Raw genomic sequence first — 22,371 nt, 5'->3', positions numbered from 1 at the left:
TCCATCCATCTGCCAGTGACCCCTTTCTGCTGTGTTGCAATAACACTTTTCTCTAAATGAAAGGCTCAATTTACTCACACCATTTTGATATACACCCCCCGAAAAACGCTTTAAGATGTACCTCCGGTGATGCCCCTACACAGGGGTTACTCTCGCTTTTTCCACATCTACTATTTGGGGTATTGACGATGTAGTTACACTGATCACAATACTTATACCAGCAGCGCTAGACACGCTGCTGCTCTCACCGCCCCTGCCGCCTCCTCCGATGTGGAAGCCTCCGTCTCCAAACACCGGCACTCGGAGCAGGCACAGAGCCGAGTCAAACCTCTTTCGTGCTTTGGCTGCCTCCGCCCACCTTGCACACCAGACCTTCATGCTGCCTCCGCAGGAACCAAAGCGGATATCCAAACTCTGAACTGCTCCGACAAACCTCCTCACATTTTGTTGCTCTGCTGGTGAAATCATCGCCTTCGACAACACATCCTGCCATTAATAAGTGAAATCGTAAGCCGCTACACGCTCAGAATCTCATTAGCATTCTGCATCCAGAAGAGATGAGCCGCGCTCGTTTAGCTGGCGGCCGCCATGTTCCTCTCACAACCGCGTCCTTGTGACTCTTTGTTTACTCCACTATAGACTATGTTGTAATCTCTGCCCCCATATACAAACCTAATCGGGAGGTCAGGGTGGCTCAAACCAGTTTTAGTGACCACAATCTTATTATTGTGGAAACTAAAGCTACTTGGTCTTTAGGGGTGAGGAGCCAAAAGCTTTGACTAATGGGGTTTTTCGGCCTACGGCCCAGGACCGAAAGATAAGATGGGAGAAAATTGTCCCAGAACTTTTTTTACTTGAGCTATATACTGAGGGCAAATCGGAAATCAAGTGTTGTCTAAATACACACAGTGAGCCAACAGAAGTATTAGAGGCTTATGATAGACTAGGTAAGCTAATTGGTAATAAGCTAATAAGTAAAAAGACCAAGGCAGCAACAAATTAAGCTAAGTGGTTTGACGCAGACTGCTCAAAAACTCATAAAGCCCTCATGGTTGCCCTAAAAAGCATACCCAAAGACCTCAAATTGATTAAATCCTATAGAAAAGCCTATGATTTAGCTTTAAAATCAAGGAAAGCTTTGCTAAGGGATCAGGCTTGGGACGACCTAACAAAGGCGTGCTCACAAGCTGATAGTGCAAAATTCTGGAAAGTGGTAAACAGCTAATTTTTTTAAGACAGCAAAACAACAAAAGTAGAGTGTGTAACTCCGGCTGATAGGTGGGTTGGCCACTTTGAACAAATCTACTCAGAGGTTGTTGCAGAACATATAGGTCCCACCTAGGTACCGAGCCCCTTACCCCCGACTTGACTGTGGATATAAAAAAGGTTCAGAAAGCTATTGAGGGTATGTCCGCCAGGAAAGCCCCCGGTCCTGATGGGATACTGGTGGACTTTTATAAGTCAGATGCGGGTGTATGGGTGAAAATTTTAACTGGAGTGTTTAATGCAGCCGTAAGGGTTGGTCAACCTCATTCATGGTCAACAGCAGTGATATTGACAATTTTTAAAAAAGGAGCAAGGGAAGACCCGGGATTTTAACCCCCAATTTGGGCTTAACGTCCGCCTTTTACAGGGTATACAGGTCTAAGTTATGGCACCTATTAATAGATACAGGGATGGACATGAATTTAGTAAGTTTCTTGCATTGGTCCCAACTTAATCTAACTGCCTCAGTGAGATATCATGAAGATGGTTCACTATCTAATGCTTGGAAGGTACAAAGAAGAGTACGACAGGGTTGCATCCTTGCCCCGGTTTTATTTACTCTGTTTGTCAATAATCTGGGGGCAGTACTGTCTAACTCTTGCCTAGACATTTTTAAGGTAGGTACTAAATCTATTCCAGCACTTTTATATGCGGATGACACAGTTTTAATTGCCAGGACTCCAAATGCATTGAAATCCTTAGTAAACACTTTTATTGATTTTATGGTAGCCCTGGATCTTGCAGTTAATTTGAAAGAATCACACATTATGTCAATGGGTTACACCAAAAGGGGGTTTAAATATCTTCCCTGTAAAGGTGGAGTGCTAACCAATGTGCCCACTTATCCATACTTAGGCTTATTATTTGACGACAGGGGCACCTGGGAAGCGCAGCTCGCTCTAAAGAAAAATATTTTGTCAAGAGCGACTGGAGCTTCACTGGATTTCGAAAGAAGATTAGGCAGCAAACCAATACAATCACTGCTAAAAATATATAATGAGAAATGTGTCTCAATGACAGCATATGGTAGTGTGGTGTGGGGTTTTAAGGATTACAGCAAACTCCAGGGGGTAGAAAATAACCATTTACAAAAACTCTTGGATGCTCCCCCTAGCATTCCAGCTTTTATTATCCATGAGAAACTAAGACAGGGCTACTTGACAGATAATATTGCTGTAGCACCCCTTATATGGTGGCTAACCATTTGGTCAAAAGATAAAACAAACCTAAAGCAGACCATCTTAGATGATTGTATGAGTTTGGATGGAGTCATGGAAATCCTGTGGTTAAATTATATTTCACAGCAGCTTTCAACTCTTGGGCAACCAGAGCTATTTAAGAATCCTTGGAAGCTGCAACCTGAAACTGTTAAAAACTTAAAAATTCAATTTCTCACTAGGAGACAATTAGATAGCGAAACAAAAGAACTTATGAAACCTTCATGTAGATATTTTATAATCGTAAGTCCTGGTATTTTAATCCAACCATTCTGGTCCTTTGTTAATAACCTGCACCACCGGTTTATTTTATCTAGGTTTAGATTTAGCTGTATCCACTGGCTCCTAACTGTACCTAAAGGATCTCAAACTTAGGCTCCTTGCAACCATGCACATCTGACAACTTCTCCGAACAAGATATATTGCACTTTATGTTTTTCTTTGGTTTTTATACCGAACTGAGAGTTATATATATATTCTACCACTTTTTAAAGATTGCCATTTTGCATAAGTTAGGCCAGCACTGACCTACCTACAAATACTTTCTTTCCCTTTTGTTTGTTATGGGGTTGCACGTTCCTTGTCAAGGACGACCCGTAAACGAAATAATATGGTGGGTTTACAATCATGAATTGGGTCATCAGAATATGTCTGCTCTTTGTGTTTTTATAACTTTCTCCATTTTCACCTACAACATCAATGTTTTTTTTAAAATGTAAAATGTACTTTTATGGCCAATATGTGGCCGAATAAAGTTTTAATTAATTGATTGAAGTAATAGGGGGCGCACTGGTTTCTGTCAGTTTCTGTCTTTCTACTTCCACAATAATCATAGGTGCAAAATATGCCAATTGTTGGTTCAATAAGTAAATGAGGCTTCATAAAAGGTGAATGTAAGAAAGAAACCTCAACACTTGCAGTGTGGGAGCTTGGCATTGAAAATAGGGCACAACGGACAACCAATAATTTTGAAGACCATGCTCACAAAGGTCCGGATTATGTGAAATATGAGTAGTCTGTGAGATAGTGGTATACAGCACATCTCCACATAAATGAAGACATAGAGGCCAAACAGGAGCGTTCAGAGGCAGTCAGACTGCTATCATATCTAGTGATATCACAGAAGGTGATGATTTACCTAATATGGTGGAAAATACACACTTTCTTGCAGAGGAGGTAATTTTCAAACGTGTTGCCTCACGTATTCAGCAGACCAGATGCATTCCTGACAGGTTGGAGCGAGCAAATGCAGGAGTTACCAGGAAATATAATGTTGCAGCCTTACACTTGAATTCAAACTTGTCTATAGTCAATTACACTGGGTCTTGCTTTGAAGCGTTTTCAGACACTGGTACTGAACAACCTGTTGCAGATTAGTACAAAAAACATAATGGCAACAATTCAATGCTCTTTGGAAGGGTGGGGAATACGTTAACCCCCCAACCCACTATAAAAAGCAGCCTAGGCGAATTGGAAATTGTAGGAAAGGTTCAGAGGGAAAGCCCATGCCTGCGGAATAGGTAGCTGCAGACTCTTGGAGCACAGCTTTCCAGAGGCGCTGAATTGGGAAATTATACTTTGTTGATAAGAAATACCCGTCCTAGATTTACTCTCTGTGAGAAAAATTCAAAAGTAGATACACGCTAATGTGAGTCGCATGGGAATGCCCAATGAAAAAGCAACTATAAAGAATTTGCGTACACCTTTCTCTGTTTCACCTGTGCAATATGTAATGTAGAAAGTGCAGATATCCATAACGGAAATTATTCAGATTGCACCAATATATGCATGATTTGTTTCTTATTAGTACTCGAACTGTCCATTGGAGGGAGGGAGGGAGGGAGACGGAGAGAGAGAGAGAGAGAGAGATATAGAATGAAAATATATATATATATACAGACACAGATTGAAGAACTTGAAGAGGAGATAGGAGGTATGGGAACGAGTGAGGCGACGGATAAAATGCGAGCAGAAATTAATATAAGGCTAATTAAGGAGGAAGAGATAATAAAAAAACGCAAGGCCTACAAATTCGAGCGGGATCGCTTGGACTATCTACATGGCCAAATCTTCACTTATGCTAAGCGCTACGAAAATATCAAAGCAAGAGCCAGGAAGACTCGTGTTGTTGCACCGAATAGTGTCCCCAGTGTCCCTTCCTCTTCAGATGCAAGTTCGGTTGGCAGTGAATCAGAGAATGAGGGGGCGAGAAGTATGCCGTTGGGGTTTACCGCACTCTCCAAGGCCCAGGAAATGAGCTGTATGTGTCAGGACCGTCGAGACACATTGAGATCCAGAGGACAGACTGGCGGTCAAAACGCCAAAGGGCCAACAGGAAACGAGGCGAAAGGAGAAAGTGCAACAAAAACAAAATCAAACAACAGTCAAAAGAAAAACCGTTGGAACAACAAAAAAGCAGCAAAAACACTAACTGAGCAAGAATCCAATATTTTAAGTTTGGACCTTTCCTACTGCCCTCCATGTAACTTCAATTATGCGGACACAAGAATGGATGCTTTCCGCTTTGTGAGAAAACTCAAGCTCAAAAAATATTTCATAATGCAACCCATGAGAAAGAAGAAATTGGGGGCAATTGAAACTGATTCGGTCTCCTTGGAGGCTGGAGACAGAGCTGATTTTGACGAGATATGGGGATTACATGAGGAGACGAACCCCTCAACAATGATACCTTTGGTGAGGTCGAGAGTTGATCAGGTATCGGGTGTCACTCCTTTTAAACCAAAATCGGTGTTTCTCCCTATAATGCCTCATGATAACATCGACGTCTACCAAGATCTGATTACCAAGGATTTAAAGCAGCTATATATCACCACTAACAAAAGGCATAGAGTGATTAACAATTGAAATCAGAGCTACAATACCCTTGTGAAAAAACTTGAATCAGACAACAACATTTTGATCCGCCAAGCGGATAAGGGTGGAAATATAGTACTGTGGCCTCGTCAAATGTATATTCAGGAAGCGGAAAAACAACTACAAGACCATTCCTGTTATAGAAAGAGCAATTTGGGAGCGGTAAGGTTGGCATGGGAGGAGCAAAATGCCAAGCTAATAGCATGGAAGTGTGGAAATCTAATCACAAAGGAGGAATTGGGATTTTTGAAGAAAGAATTCCCGGTTATTCCTTCATTTTATTTGCTTCCGAAGGTCCATAAGAACACACAAATCCCTCCCGGGAGGCCCATAATCTCAGCGATTAACAGTTCCACTGAAAAAATGTCAACATATATTGACTACTTTTTGCAGGACAGTGTCAAAAACTTAGATTCCTATGTGCAGGATTCATCTGACTTTGTCAGAAAATTGGGTGACTTCAATTGGAATGCAGACTGTATACTCATGAGTTTGGATGTTACGTCTTTATACACGTCCATACGACATAGAGACTGTATTAGAGCAGTTAACTATTTTCTAAATAGGAGGTCAATTAATTTCTCTGCTCATAACTCCATGCTTACTTATTGCCATGATTAGGATCTGTTTAGAACAAAATTGTTATTTGTTTAACAGCCAAGTTTATCAACAGATCAGAGGGGTAGCTATGGGGGCCTGCTTTTCTCCCAGCCTAGCGTGCTTGCACATGGGCTGGTGGGAGGAGCAGGTCCTCATGGTACAGCATCAGGCCATCATGAGGAGTCATGTCCCTGTCTATTTCAGATATATAGACGACCTCTTTTTCATTTGGCAGGGTACTATGCTGGAGGCCCAGGAATTTGTAGAGAAACTCAATTGTAATGATCTCAATTTGGAATTTACATCCACTATAAGTAAATCACAGCTATGCTTCCTAGACATAGAGGTATACTTTGATGCAGGAAATCTCGCTACAAGGTTATATAGAAAGCCGACTGCGGGTAACACTATCCTGCACGCGGCTAGTCAGCATCCCCATCACTTGATACAGAGCATCCCCTTTGGTAAGATGCTTCGTATCAAAAGAATCTGTAGTGATGAAAGAGAATGTGCAAGAGAAACGGAGGAAAGTAAATTGCGCTTCCTGGCACGCGGATACTCTGCGAAAACAATCTCCAGGGCCATTGAGCGCACAAATAACATGTCGAGAGCAAAGATTTTGGCACCTAAACCAAAATCTGAAGCTATTCATTCTGAAACTTCCATAGAATGCTCTAGGGTAGTAGTAACATATAACCAACAGCACAATGAGATCCGGCGGATTTTCAGCCGCAACTGGAACCTGGTGACGGGGGACCCCGTCATCGGTGGTTCAGTGGGTAAAAGGCCAGAATTTTCTTTTAGAAAATCTACCTCCATGTCAGACAGGCTGGTTAAGAACCATTTGGAACCCCCTGTATCTAAAACCTTTATGAACTTGAGAAAAGGTTTTTTGAAGTGTTCCATTTGCAAGGCCTGCAAGAATGGATGTAATAAAACACGCTATAATACTCCATTCAAGGATGAACCTGTACTTATAACCAAACAGCTGTCCTGCAAGACAGAATTTGCTGTTTATGTGCTGCAGTGCCCCTGTGATCTCAGGTATGTAGGAAGTACCCGACTTCCGGTTCACAGGAGAATACTGCAGCACTTAAGAGTAATCTCCAACAATGAGCAATCCTATCCGGTGGCACGCCACTTCCAGGCTGTTCATGCGAGTGATCCTAGGCACCTCACTTATTTTGTCATCGATTGCGTTCCACCCCTCAAAAGAGGTGGGAATAAGGATTGGCTACTCAGGGTCCTTGAGAGTCGATATATTTTGGAATTAAATAGACGTACTCCTGGAGGTCTTAACGCCAGTGAGGATTTGTACACCTGTTTATGATTCCAGATTCCCTATTATTTGTGGTTTCGCCCTATTATAAATGCATGACACATTTTACAACAATTGTGTGCCACCGTATGTTAAACAAGAGGGATTCTCACAGAAATGTTTGCATTTCAGGTTAGAGCTGTGTATCAACATCAGTCAGCAAAATGAATTTCAAAGGGAGGGGCCCCTCCCTTTGTCTAAAATATTTTTGTTTTAATTTACTTGCACCTAGCACTTTGATTACTTTGATTTGCACTTTGCGAAGATGGCTGCTCCTTGCCGCACTATGGAAACTAACAGCTAAAACTGTGTATGTTTACAATAGATTTTGTTTACATGAAGCACTTGACACTTTAGTGGAAATTCCCACTTGGGATTAATTTTCAAAATGTTTTTCAAGGGTCTTGGGACAAAGTCTTGAACAGAAATGAAATTAACATCATGTTTTTATGATTTATATATTTATATGTATATATTTATGAATTTATATGTATTTATTTGCGTGATATTGCACAGATGTATATACTTCATTTATTTCACCCACTTGGGTTGTATTCAAGACCAGAAAGGACTATATATTATTTGTTTAGTCCTCTGTTTGTTTCTTTGAACCCTTTTTAACATTATGTGTTTGAATTGGTGGTTAACATTAGTCCACCTTTTGTGTCACTGATGCTGTGAATAAATTCCCATGTGGCTTTGCGATCACATCGTGTGATCAAGACAGTGGATACTGTCGAAACGCGTAATGGCGGGCATGCTGAGCAAAATTGAGCTTAAATAAATACGCACTTTGTTTGGCACCAATCTTGGGTTCCTCTCTTCGTCTTTTCGAGACTGCGTGCTATCTGGCAGTGTTGGAGTTTTGGGACGAGTTTTTCTTATATATATATATATATATATATATATATATATATATATATATATATATATATATATTGGATAGTTTGTTTTAAAGCTCATTTATCTGTTGTGGAATTTATCATAACTTAACATGTCAACGTTTCTTTCTCAGCGGATGTTTGTTTTCCATTCTTTTTCCGCTGTTCATCATCAGCGCGAATGAAGCACAGGCACCAGTCAAAGCATAGTAAGTACTGACCTTGCTGGACAACTTGTAGAACCATTTCTATTGGGGAGTCTCTGACATTTAAATTACGGTTCATTTGTACTAGTACATATTTACAATTCCTTTAATTGATAAATCACCTCTGATTTTCATTGAAGTGCGTTCCCTAGCCATATGAACTGATAACCATCTGAACAAGTTAGAAGAGACTCACAGTTTCACACATATTAAATTCCTGTGGTAGCAAACTCGATCTACAAGTTAGTACCCTTATCTTCCCACAGATATGTCCTCTGCAACATTCCACAGTGACACATTGGATCAGTTAAACATTTCATTTTTCTGGCTACATTTTGTTGCCTGTCTTTAATCTGTGAGGTACTGCTTTTTCTGATGTTGTTCGGACGCTTCAGCTGTCAGACTTTGGCTTGTATTTCCATGTTCCCTACATATAGTAAAACTGTACATACACTGTGGCATATTGTTTTTGATTACCTTTCTGTTCTGTTCTTGGATGATCACATGTTAAGCTTTAATTACTTTATCGCATTTGGAACATTGCAGGTAATGCAATTCATTGAGAGGAAATGCAGATGAAAAAAAATATGGTTTCAGATTCTTCAGATTCTTGATGCCCCACTGAGAGACCACAGACTCCAGTAATCGTGTACTACAAATCATAAATATTTTGGATCAAGGTATCCAACATTATCTATGCCGAAGGCACAATCATTCTATAGATTTGTGTTTTCTTTAAAGGATCACTAACTACAAATGTCAAAGAAGAATACCTGAAACTAGGTAACCAGGAGGACCTCACAGGGACCTGTTTCAGTTTCCTAAAAAATGAATGAGAGTTGAAGCAGTCTTCAGAAGACTAGCTGAACAAACCTCAGAGGAGGAGAGAAAAATCTTCTGGAGAATATTTTACAGACATTCCTAAAAAAAAAATTAAGTTCAAGAAAAGGTTTATTGAAAAAAATGTATATGATCATAAAAACAGTACTTCGTAAATGCTGTTATTTGTTGATACAAAGATGCATAAGGGTGTAATAAAGAATACTAATGATGTATAATATCCATTAAATTGGTAAAGGGATAATATATAAGCTGATAAGAATACGGTCAAAGGTTCACAGAAATCGTAAATAGCAACATATGACAGAAATACACAATTAAAAAAAATATATATACATATACACACACACACACACACATATTATAAAAGATGATAAATCAAACGTAATTATAGAAAAATTGTAGAAGGTCAGGGAGGCTTGATAACTTCTTGCTGTGAGGGAGCAGGTAAAGAAGTTCTTTTCACAGTGTCATCTAGAAATTGTGTGTGTGGGCCCCAAAGATGAGAATGTTTAGTAGCAAGAGAGATAGGATGAACGAGTACTGTATCGAGGCGATGGTTGTGACATACGGCATACCACCAAGCTAAATAGGACAATTTAGAGGAATCCTTCCAGTTTTTTTTATATTTGCTGAAAAGCTACAGCTATTAACAAATCTAAGCTACCTAGAAAAATGTTTGTGGGGAGAGGGGTATTGTGGTATGAAATATAGTGTTGATTTGGTGCCAGACCTGTTTCCAAAATATAAGAACATACGGACATGTGAACAACATATGATGGAGATCAGCGTCAGCCTGGGAACATGTCCAGCAAGTGTTGAGATTTGTGTTGTGTATTTTATGTAAGTATGCGGGGGGTAATGAACAATCTATTGTAAATAAAGAAGTGCTTGTATTTTGCTGGCTGCTCTGGATGATTCCCTAAGTTTCGTTCCAATTCTGTTCCAAAAAGAAATAGGCCAAGAGTTCCACTTTGTTTTTATCTCGGACCACAGGAGGTATCATTAAACGGGAATAAATGGTGGACGCTTTGGGGTTTATGTACAGGACATTCCTAATTTTTAACATTTAGCTTACAGTTTTGTGCAGCTTGAGTAATGCCATTACTCATTAACTGAAGTTGTTATATTCTCTTGTGATGTTGATAAACAAACTGCTGCTAAATAATGATCACACTCTTGCTGGACAGTGTTCAAAAGCTCCTAAAGCACTGAGAATTGTTTGATTACGAAAGGAATCGACTGAAAGTTAACTAACTTTAAACTCAAACTTGTAACATTCAGTTACTTTAATCAGCCACATTAGTTTAACGGCTATATAACAAACAATTTGGAAACCTTTGTGCAGTACTGTATTAGTGGGTGCTTGTGCTAATGAATGGTGCCAGTCAGAGGAATAAAGGTTTGGCCAATTGATCTGCTATAACTGAGCCAAGAGGAAATAATGGTACTAATCTTTGCTACTTTCAGTTAAACTGTGAGGAATGGAATAATGTTTTGAGCTGACATAGCGTAGTCTTGCATGGGAGAAGTCTACACTATCTGTAGTGTTGGAACAAATAAAGGTTTATTGAAACAGTGGTAAACATAACCAAAAAAGAAATGAGAATTGAATTGAGTTCACTTTCGTCTTGGATGGCTGCGCTCGATCGGGATGGGTCTTCCTGCTCTTCAACCACACCACGTTTCTCCAGGTGCCCAACAAGACGTAAGGCAAATAAGGAAGAAAAAAACCCATAAAAAACAATGAATGAATTAACAAAGGGACCTTCCTTTAGGTGGTATTCACGCACGGGCCACCTTCACCAGGGTAGGTAATGATTCAACAGTGGGGGTTTTCGTGGTGGAGGGGAGGTTCCGTGAGCACGCTGCCCAAACCCACACACATTAACCACCCACGTTCGTTTGTGTGCCGTCACTCCATGGTGCCCCACCAAAAGTGGCGGGTGGTCTCTGGTACTTTCCTTTGACCATGACCCGTCTCCTGGGTCAGGGTATTGGAGTCTGCAGTGTATAATGTATTTCTCGGGTCGCTTGTGCTTCTTGGGTCATTCGGGTCGCAGCCTACGCAGAAAAGCAACTCTTCTCTGAGGTCCTCTGCCTTGGTCTCTGTGGTGCCCTCTTTTGCACTCAAGGTTGTATTCCCGGTGTCATCAGGAAGTCCTCTTGACTGTTGATTTCCCGATGCTCTGGAACTCTTCCCGACACCAGGCTGTTTGCGTGTTTCTCCTTAACATTCTCTCCATGGCCTTTCTCGCTCTCTTCCTGGTTCGATCGCTGCTTCTCCTCCTTGCAGTTCCTTTGACTGAAAAGGGGGTGTGGTCTCTCTTCTGCCCCGGGAAAGGCTGGAATGCTTTTCGCTTCCTGGACTCGGCTGGAAATGTCAGCCATGTTGCTTTCCGGACTTTTCTCACAAGGCTCCCGCCCTAGGAATGGCTGTTGTGGCCATTCAGCTGAAGGGTATCTGGAAAGGTAATCAACCCCAATGTACCTTTTCTCCGGGATGCGGAGGGCCTGAAAAGCATATGGGTGCAACGCTAAGAACCAGCGTAAAATGCGGGAATTGGAGTTCTTGTTTTGTACTAACCAGGTGAGGGATGCATGATCAGTGAGTACCAGGAATTTGCGTCCCAAAAGATAGTATTGGAGGGCTTCTATAGCCAAATTTATTTGCAAGGCATTCCTTTTCAATCGTTGAATAATGTATCTCTCTAGGAAACAGTTTCCTGCTGATGTACAAAAGGGGTTTAGGGTTCCCTGTGTGTCTGATAAGACAGCCCCTAGGCCCCACCCTGATGTGTCCATTTGGAGTACAAAAGTCTTGGTAAAATCTGGGCAGTGGAGAACTGGTTCCCTACAAACGTAGTCTTTCAGGGCTTTGAAACTTTCTTCATGGTCTTGATTGCAGTGGACTATGCATGATGGGTGTCTTTCTGTGAGGAGGTCTGTGAGGGGGCTTGCTATAGTGGAGAAATGTGGAACAAATCTGCAGTAAAACTAAATAAACCCCAGGAAGGACCGTATATCAATTTTTTGTTGTGTCTGTGGGTATTCTTTGAATGGCTTCAACCTTATCCTTTTGTGGTTGTATGAGTCCCTCTTGTATGGTGTATCCCAGGTATTGATTTTTGTTTGTGGCTAACATGAACTTCTTTGGATTTTTGGTTAGTCCTGCTTCCTGTATTGCCTTAAAAAGGGAGGCTAGATGTTGTAAGTGTTCCTCCCAAGTAGAACTAAAGATGACAGGTAAGCTGCTGCATAGTTTTTATGTGGTCTAAGAATTTTATCCATAAGGCCCTGGAATGTTGCTGGGGCTCCATACAGTCCAAAGTGGAGAACCTTAAAGTGATATAAGCCTGAGGTGGTAGAGAATGCAGTATTTTCCTTAGCTCAGGTAGCTAAAGGGATTTGCCAGTATACCTTTCTCAGGTCAAGGGTGGACATGAACTTTGTCTTCTCGAGCTGCGCAACAAGTTCATCAACACAGGGTATGTGATACGTGTCAAACGTAGTGATTTTATACACATGTAGACAGTTGTTGCAGAAGTGAAGGCTGCTGTCAGGTTTAGGTACTATAACGATTGAGGAAAAAGAGTCACTCTGGGATGGTTCTTTTATATTGGACTGTAGTATGGCAGTCACTTCCCTCTCAGCTGCTTCTCTTCGGGCTGCTGGTATGCGATATGGTTTTATTTTACTACTTGGTCTTTTAAGGACACTATATCATGGTAAATAAGAGGAGTTAGGCCGGGTTGGTAGAAAAAAGACATGTGTACTTCTCTAACAAAGCGAGTAGCTGCTGTTTCTGGGAGTCGTCTATGACTGCCCCAATATTTACCACACTATTCTCATCTTCTGGAATGTCTACCGGGGTACTGGTACTAACATGTAGTATGGCGTCTGTTCTTTCCTACAGGGAAGGGGTTCCTCCCACTTTTTAAGAGGCTAACATGATATATTTGTCTCCCTCCTGCCCTTAGTAGTAAGGCCACGCTATAGGTAACAGGAGTGATCTTCTTCAAAATAACATAGGGTCCTTGCCACTGGGTCAGGAGTTTGTTGCCTGTGGATGGCAGTAGGATGAGTACCATGTCCCCCTTTTCAAACTCTCTCAGTGAGCTCCCCTGGTCATAATACCCTTTTTGGCTTTCTTTTGTTTCTTCCAGATGATTGTGTACTAAACTCCATAACTGAGACAGGGTGGTTTTTAGAGTATTTATGTATTATAATATGGGTTTTCCCTCTTACTTCTAATTTTCCCACTGTTCTATCGCCATATTTAGGAAGCATCCTGTCTTTCTTCCGAACACTAACTCAAAAGGGGAGAATCCCGTGGATCGTTGTTCATGCGTCCTTAGGGTAGGCGTCTGTCCCAACCTTTACCAGTCTCTGAAATGACCTTCCGTAACATAATTCTAATGATTTTATTATAGCGATCATCTAAACCATCAGTCTGTGGATGGTATCCTGAGGTTCTAATTAGTCTGATTCCTAATGCTTTACAGATGTGAGACATGAGGCGGGCATGAATGGGGTCCCCTGGTCAGTTTGTATCTTCATGGGGAACCCAACCCTTGAGAAAGCGGAGATCATGCCCTGGGTTAAATTAGAAGTGGTCATACTAGTTAGAGGAAAAGCTTCTGAATATCGGCTAGCAACGTCGACCAGTACTAGTATATAGCGGTGACCCCTTGCCGAAGGAAAAAGTGGTCCCACTAAGTCTATATCAACTCTCTTGAATGGGACATCAATGATAGAGAGAGGGAATAAAGCAGCTTTTATACATTGGCTGGTTTCATGTATTGGCACCTTATAGAGAATGCACAATACTTGGCAACGTCCCTATAGACCCTCGCCAATAAAACGTTTGTCAGAAGTTTAAGGGTATTATCCTTTCCATAATGGCCCCCTCCCATTTGATTGTGCGAGGTGTAGGACCTGCTCCCTAAAGGAAGTGGGGACCAATAATTGACAGACTCGAGTCGTTCCCCCTTTTACTCCTCTGTACAATAAACCCTTTCGAATGGAAAAAAATAGGGTCCTATTGGTTCAGGCTCTTGTTCTTGCACTCTTTCTTAGGCGTATTTCAGGGTTCCATCATCGCGTTGGGCGGCACAAAAGCTCATTTGGCTAATCCCCTTTTCTTCTGGTGTTGAGAGGATAAAAGCTGAATTTTGTACAATATTATATGCTTTTTTTTACTTGTCTTCTCTCTTGTTTAGATTTCTTCCTTTTAACCCCCATTTTTTTCTATCTCACTTTCACTAAAGGGAGCTTCCTGCAACTAGGCTATGGTGGTGTTTTTAGTACCAATTAAATGTTCAAACTGAGGATGGTCGGAGCCTAATATTATCTGTTTTGGTAAGAAGGTACAACTCCAAATTTTCTTAGCTGGGGGTCGTTTTCTACATCTAATAGGAACTCAGCCACTGGGTCATTTTTCGAATCCCATGTACACAGGGGACACATACCTGTTCTCCTTCCGTATTTGTAAGTCTGTTATAAATTTCTGATTGACCACAGTAAAACAGCAACCTGTGTTTAAGAGGGCTTGTTGTAGTTTCCCATTTAAAAATACCTTCTTCCTGTATTGTTCTAGGGGCCTTTCTGTGAAGTATGTATGCCCTCTCATATATCCTACTTCCATGGATTCGGCAGTTGGTGTCTTATGTGGGCATGGTCTTGTTAAATGTCCCCACTCAGCACAGTTATAGCATTGTGGGCCCTGGCCGCTGGTTACATTCGGGGCTTCAAGGGGTGCACAGGGATTTATCTGAGGTTTACTCTCTGTTCGGATTATTCCCCTAGTGAGACTAATGGAAGGACGGTTGGGTTGGCTTTGAATTCCAGTGACCTATGGAAGGCACATGCAAGATCTACTGTAGTTTAAGATGTGCTATTGGGATGTTGTCTCATCCAGTTACGGGTGCTGATTGGTAATACCTCAAGAAATTGTTCTAAGTATATTCTCTCAGTTACTTCCTCCATGCTAGAGGTGTGGGGTGATAGCCATCTATTTTCTAGATCCCTAATTCTATAGTAGAGGGCCCTTGGATTAACCCCCGTAGCCCACCACTCCTTCCTGTATTTGCCCCTATAGTACTCTGAATCACATCTTAGTCTTTCTAATATTATTTTCCTAATCTCATTATGAGCAGTAGTACCCGCAGGGTTGGTTGCCTGGTAGGCAGCTTGTAGTTTCCCTGACAATAAAGGGGTTATATACTGACCCCATCTTTCTGGGGGCTAGGCAGCTGTGGTGGCTACCCTTTCAAAATGAATGAAAAAATAATCTGGGTCATCCCCTTCTTGATATTTCTGTAATACTGACCCGGGGACATTAGGTCTGACTCTTGTGTTAATGATAGCGTCAGTTAACCTTAGGATGGTGGTCTCCTGCACCTGTTGATTATTAGTTATGAGTTCAGCCTGGCTTTTTAGTGCCTCTTGTAATGTCCCTCGATCTATCTGCGCCATTTATGCATTTTGCTCTAGTACTAACTGCAGATGTCTCTGTCCCTCCGTCAACTGGGATATTATCCCTTCGATAGGCACGGGTTGTGTCATAATTTAACGGCAATGATATCCCACTTCCGACACCACTGTAGTCATGTATGGGACCTGTCCACACTGTCTTTAGTGGTAGAACAAATAAAGGTTCATTGAAACAGTGGTAAAAATAACAAACAAAAAACCTGGAGTTGAATTTGCTCTCGTTTTGGATGGCTCCGCTTAATAGGGATGGGTCTTCCATCTCTTCAACCACACCACGTTTCTCTGGATGCCAAACATGATGCAAGGCAAACAAGGAAGAAAAAGAGAAAAAAATGACAAAAAAAAGGAATTAACAAGGGGGCCTTCCTTTAGGTGATACTTACCCACTTGCCACCTTCACCAGGGTAGGTAATTATTCTACAGTGGAGGTTTTCGTGGTGGAGGGGAGGTTCCGTGACAACGCTGCCCAAACACACACACACACATGCACCACCCATGTTCGTTTGTGTGCCGTCACTCCCTGGTGCCCAACCCAAAGTACCAAGTAGTCTCTGGTACTTGCCTTTGACCCATCTCCTGGGTCATGGTGTTAGAGTATGTGGCGTCTAATGTATTTCTCTGGTTGCTGGTGCTTCTTGGGTAATTCGGGTCACCGCTGGCGCAGTAAAGCAACTCTCCTCCAAGGTCCCCTACCTTGGTCTCTGTGCTGCCCTCTTTTACCCCAGAGGTTGTATTCCCGGTGTGGTCAGGAAGTCCTCTTGGCTGTTGGTTTCCTGACACTGCGTCCTCTTCCCCCAACTCCAGGCTGTTTGCGGCTTCCTCCTTAGCGTTCTCCCCATAGCCTCCGTCGCTCTCTTCCTGGTTCGAATGCTGCTTCTCCTTTTCACGCTTCCTTTGACTGATAAGGTGGCATGGTCTCTCGTCTGCTCCGGGAAAGGCTGAAATGCTTTTTGCTCCTGGACTCTGATGGAGTGGTGTGGCTCACTGGTAGTGGAGTGGTGTGGCTCACTGGTAGTGGAGTGGTGTGGCTCACTGGTTAGAGGCGGGAGACCCGGAAGCAGAGAACGGCCCGGGACCAGGGTTCAATTCCCGACGCGGCAGGGTCGTGGACCAGGGTCAGCGGACTCGATAATTCTCGCCTCGGTGCCTACTCTAACCAGGGATCACACTCGGCAACTCTGGGCATTAGCTTGCCTCATCTCTACAACAGCCCCCCACATTCGACGGGGATGCCTGCTTTCACCTTGGAGATACCTAGTACGGACCATCTCACAGCGATAGCCAGGACGGGTTCCCCAGCGGTCTACAGCGCCACAACGCCTCAGGGCAGCAGTGCGCTTTACAAGACACATACATACATACATACATGAAAATGTCGGCCATGTTGTTTCTGGACTTTTCTCATACATAGATGAAAGAAAAAGTGACTGCCACTATAAAGAGGTATTCAGGCAGGATCCCCTGGCATATTACCACAGCTAACAAAGTGAGGAATATTCAGTCAATTCAGACTAAAGATTTATATTCCAAAGTGGATGGTCTGTGGATGTCAACAGGATTTTCGATATATTTGGATTATATTTCAGTAAATTTGCTGACGACTACTACTGAATGGACAAGAAGTTAAAGTTCCTGTGATGCCAGCTGTAACCAAAGAACCTCCGTTTTTCAGGTAGGAATCTTCTAGGTATCATCCGCATCCATATGAAAACTAGCACCAGATGATTGAAGCATTTGGCCAAGGACCATTTTAGAAATTAAGCACGAGAGGGGATTTAGCATAGCACTGTGGAACATGTCAACTGACTGCCAAAAAGGGAAGACTCAAATTATGAGATGGCTACTTCATGTGATGAACACAACAAAAAGGAAGTCTTCCAGGCCTGCCTTGTCTCTATTTAAAGCTTACCGTAAGAAATCTGTAGAGAAGAACGGAATAGTCAACTGTGTCATAATCTGTGCACACACTTCTCAAAATTCATAATTAATTCCCATCCATCTCCATCCTGAGATTATAAAGAATATGAGGACCTCAGATTCCATGCTGGCTGAAAACCAGATTGAAAATGATTTGATAATGTTGTTTTTGTCCGATAAGAGAGAGACCTGCTTAGCCAGATTTGGCAAGAGAGAGATGGGTCAAATGTTTTCTAAATTCATCTACTTAGCAATTGATGCGGTAGGTGCACAGCCTCCGGTTTATGTAAACTTTTTTTATAGTCCAATTTGCTCGTAGTTTATGTGGTTGGGTGCTCTCAAGGTGGCGTGTCCGTCCTAAACACATCGAAATGAATACAACTAATTTGTGCTTCCAAGTGTTGGAAGCATCCCTTGTTTAGGCACACCTTTGGTTCTCTAAATAAAGACTCCTTAGTATTTTGCTTCAGGTTAATTTCCAATCATTTATTTCATTCAAAAAGCTTCTTAACCAGAATTATATTTCATTCTGTTTCAAAGTTTTGTATTTCATATCTGCTCCGGAGGCCTGCGTATAGCCCTTAAACAATCGTTATGCAAAATTTCAAAGCCCTTTCAAGAAAAATGGTACGCGATTTTAAATAAATGCAGTCTTGACCTGATTTTACTAATCGTGGAAGAGCTATCCAGCATTCTTGTTGATTTAAATGAAGAAATTAAAGACATGGAAAAGAGATCTAATGTAAATGACATCCTCAGAAGAATGGTCTAGCATACTGGAAGACATAAAAACTCAACTGGAGAAACACTCCATGGAAATCAATGAAAGAAAAGTAAGAAAGTACCGACGTGACACCCTGGACTATAAGCTTTGATACTACCTTACTGCTCGACCAAGCTACCACTTTAGAGAGTAAGGTTATATCTAACTTTAGTCTCTGCCATACCTCTGGGGACTGTGGACTCTGTGTACACTGTACCTTACTTTGGTCCAGTATATACAGAGCCACTTTCTTACAGACTGCTTGCAGTAAGTGGGAGAGGCATCGTCCTTAAGCCCGTCAATATCTTTGTTGCCTTTCAATATCTCTGTTGCCAGTGAAGCGACCAACCCTTGTTGAGTGCCCCAGGAGGGAGAGCTGGAAACAGTTGTGCTAAGTCTGGCCACCACCCCGTCTACCAATTCAGGCAAGGCTTAGTGTGTTTTTTCCTTGACCCAGACCCGACCGGTGAAACCCGTCATGCAGTACTGGGCCTTATCCCTCTCGCAGGTGGCGGCCAATGAACAGTGGGGGGTCTACCACACCTCTCCTTGCATAATCAGCACACAGTCACCATCATGGCGAGTGACTGCACCTGTCGCACTGCGGCCCAGATTAAGCTTGAAAAATTTCCCTGGCAAAAGGGACAAGATGAGGCGCAGGTCGCTTCAAAAGCAACAGGGGATCAGTCAGACCTCACAGTACAGGACATTCTAGTGGCCATAACGACAGTGCGCACTTCGCTTGAGAGCAAAATTGAAAGTCGCTTCCAAGGTCTCCCTGATTAGGACAGATATGCGTAAAATGGCTGAACGCTTACTGAAGTGGAATACGTGACCAAAGGTCTGACGACAGACGCAGATCTCCTTAAGTGCCAAGTCACGGAACTCCAAGTCAATCAAGACCTGTTGGACTGTCAACTTGATGATTAGGAAGGCTGAATGTTCGCATAGTAGGAGTTCCTGAGCGAGCAGAGGGGCAATCTGCAGACTTATTCGTGGAAGAAATACTGCTACAACACCTCCGGCCTAAGGACCTATCCAAGTACTTCTTCATCGAAAGGGTGCACAGAGTGCAGGGCGGACGATCTAAACCCGGAGCACCAGCTCGGCCAATCCTGGCTAGGGTGTTTAATTTTCGAGACAAAGACGTGATACGCCAATCGGCGAGAGCGGCCAGCCAGTTATTGTAGATAACAGCAAAGTCACCTTTTCCCCAGACTTTACGTTAAGAGTCCAGAAACAACGGCGTCGTTTTTTAGAGGTGAAACACGCCCTGCGTGAACAAGACATAAAATATGCAGTCCTTTTTCCGGCGAAATTGCGTATAATATCCGGAAAGAAATATTGGTTCTTCTTTAGTATTGAAGACGCCTGGGACTGGCTTGATGGCTGGTGTACTGTCGGCAAGAGTTAACGCAAGGCCAGGAAAGGGTCTGGAAACACTACTCGGCCGTACCCCCACCCTGTGACCCCTTCTAGGGATGAAGCGGCATCGAAAAATGGTCCGAAACAGAGACAAGCTGATTAGCGTGAAGTCCCAATGATTCTTGGTTCATTTAGTCGCGACTTGAGGCCTCCACGGTCACCGGTCTGCTCATCAGGACCCACCGCCTGGCGGACGTTTGTGACTGCTTGAGGGCGTGGATGTCTGACTCCAGGCAGCCATGGACACCTGGTGTCTGGTATTGTTGTCTTTATAATTGTACTCTGCTCTGACCCAGTTCTACACCTATTGCAGTATACTTGGGGTAAACGTATTAACATGAATCAATGCCCCAGGGAGTGGGGTTGGATCATGTGCCCAACTGTTTCTAGGGGTGTGGGGGGTGATAGGCACTCTGCAAGTTTGGGGTAGTGGTAGGTTCAGTGCCTGTCATGCAGAGAGGGGGGCGGTTTGGGGATGGGGGTATTTGTTTATTTGGTTTTTATTGTTCTTGTGATGCCACTGAGACAGTATTGTCCTCCATGCACCTACATTCTGGGCTGGAGGAGTTCCGACGTTGTTATCCGCTCGTTGGACCTGCGCCATAGGTGTATAGCACCTCATTTCTCATAACTGCACCATTTCAGATTCCACTGTGAACAAATCGCTTTGCATTATCCCTTGGAATGTCAATGGGCTGGGGGACAAATTGAAGCGTGGGGTGGTGCTCCAATATCTTAAGAGACATGCCCCAGACATGGTGCTGCTGCAAGAGACTCATCTGATAGGCAATACTTGCAAGGCCCTTGATTGTTGGGGCTATAGATTGATGACACACGCAGGTTTCACATCCAGTTCGAGGGGGACCGGCATCCTCCTCCGTAAACAATACCCCTTCATAATTACCAAGGCATGGACTGATAGCCAGGGAAGATTTACCACACTTACGGGGACCTGGGAAGGGAAGTCCCTTAACGTGCTATCGGTGTATGTACCCCCAGCGATAAAAAACACCACTCTGACTGATTTGGGTAAACTTCTCCTCGTCCTCCCGGACGGTATCCTGGTGTTGGGGGGGTGACTTTAACCTAACTGCTGATGGCAGCGTGGACTGATGTCCCCCTCGACTGGACCCACGGGGCACGTCTCTTGGCCTTTGGCCTTGTTGATCTCTGGCGCCCTTTTAACTCCCTAACGCGAAACTTTACCTTTCACTCAGGTGCCCATGGTAGCGAATCCCGGATCGACTATCTGCTGACTGACACCGACGATCACTTGCACTTTAGGGACACTAAACTCCTAGCGCGTGGCATTTCTGATCATTCCCCTGTCCTGACTCAATCGACTTTACCTCAGAATGGTGGCCGTCTCACCATGTCCATAACTCCATGGTGTATTAAAATTCCACACGTCTGGAAGGCCCTTCTAAAAGAAGTGGACCACTACTTTGCAGAAAATACAAACTCAGTCCAATCCAGTCGGACTTTGTGGGGGCTTTCGGGCGGTCATTAAGGGTCAGGCACTATCATTACTGGCTGGGTACAAGAAGGAGTTTAGAGCGCAACTGGAATCTCTCGAGGGTGAGATTCCTGACCTGACAGATGAGGTAGCAACTAATGACAACAAACTATTGACTCACTCAATCAATCAATCATTTGTAAAGTGCACTACTCACCCGTGAGGGTCTCAAGGCGCTGGGGGGGGTGAGGAGGGGGGGCTGCTACTGCTCGAATAGCCAAGTCTTCAGTAGCCTCCTGAAGGTTAGAAGGTCCTGGGTCTGCCGTAGGAGGATTGTGAGGGTGTTCCAGGTCATGGCGAGGTGGGAGAACGATCTGCCTCCGGTGGTCGTTCTTCAGATGCGAGGGACAGCAGCGAGGGCGGCGGAGCAGAGCTGGCGGTTCGGGGTGTAGAAGGTGAGTAGTCTGTTGACGTGTGCCGGTCCGATGTTATGGAGTGCTTCGTGTGCATGGGTGAAGAGCTTTATGGTGATCCTCTTGTTGACGGGAAGCCAGTGCAGGTCTCTCAGGTGTTTTGTGGTGTGATGTGGCTGCGGAGAGAGATGTTGAGGATCAAACATGCAGAGGCGTTCTGTATGCGTGTAGTCGTCTCAGGAGTTTGGACGATGTTCCTGCTTAGAGGGCGTTTCCGGAGTCTAACCTGCTGCTGACGAGGGCCTGGGTGACCGTTCTTATTGTTTCGGTGTGGATCCACCTGTAGATCTTGCGGAGCATGCGGAGGGTGTTTAAGCAGGAGGACCAGACGGCGTTGACTTGCTTGGTCATGGAGAGTGTAGAGTCGAGGATGAACCCTAGGTTGCGTGCGTGGTCAGTAGGTGCTGGTGCAACTCCCAGTGCAGTTGGCTACCAGGAGTCGTCCCAGGCTGAGGGGGTGGAGCCAAGGATGAGGACTTCCGTCTTGTCTGAGTTCAGCTTCAACTCGGCGACGGCTTTCATTCCTTCGTCGAGGTTGGTTTTGGCGGTGAGGGGGTCCTTGGTGAGGGAGATGATCAGCTGGGTGTCTTCGGCGTAGGAGATGATGTTGAGTTCGTGCAGTCGGGCGACGCGAGCGGTG

The 22,371-nt window shown here is 43.6% G+C and overlaps 1 protein-coding gene across 1 annotated transcript in view; it reads left to right on the top strand.

The window, feature by feature from the left end:
• EI24 (EI24 autophagy associated transmembrane protein) overlaps nucleotides 1-22,371 on the top strand; it is a 314,169-nt gene that overhangs the window by 239,144 nt on the left and 52,654 nt on the right. The window contains exon 10 of the mRNA XM_086957152.1: nucleotides 8,291-8,365. Within this exon, the coding sequence (XP_086813278.1) occupies nucleotides 8,291-8,365 (75 nt within the window). The remainder of the gene's footprint in view (nucleotides 1-8,290; nucleotides 8,366-22,371) is intronic.

This window comes from Lissotriton vulgaris, chromosome 2_1 (assembly GCF_964263255.1).
Source record: "Lissotriton vulgaris chromosome 2_1, aLisVul1.2, whole genome shotgun sequence".
Taxonomy (NCBI): Eukaryota; Metazoa; Chordata; class Amphibia; order Caudata; family Salamandridae; genus Lissotriton; species Lissotriton vulgaris.
Note: the sequence above shows the minus strand (reverse complement) of the source record. Positions and strands in the feature narration are given on the sequence as shown.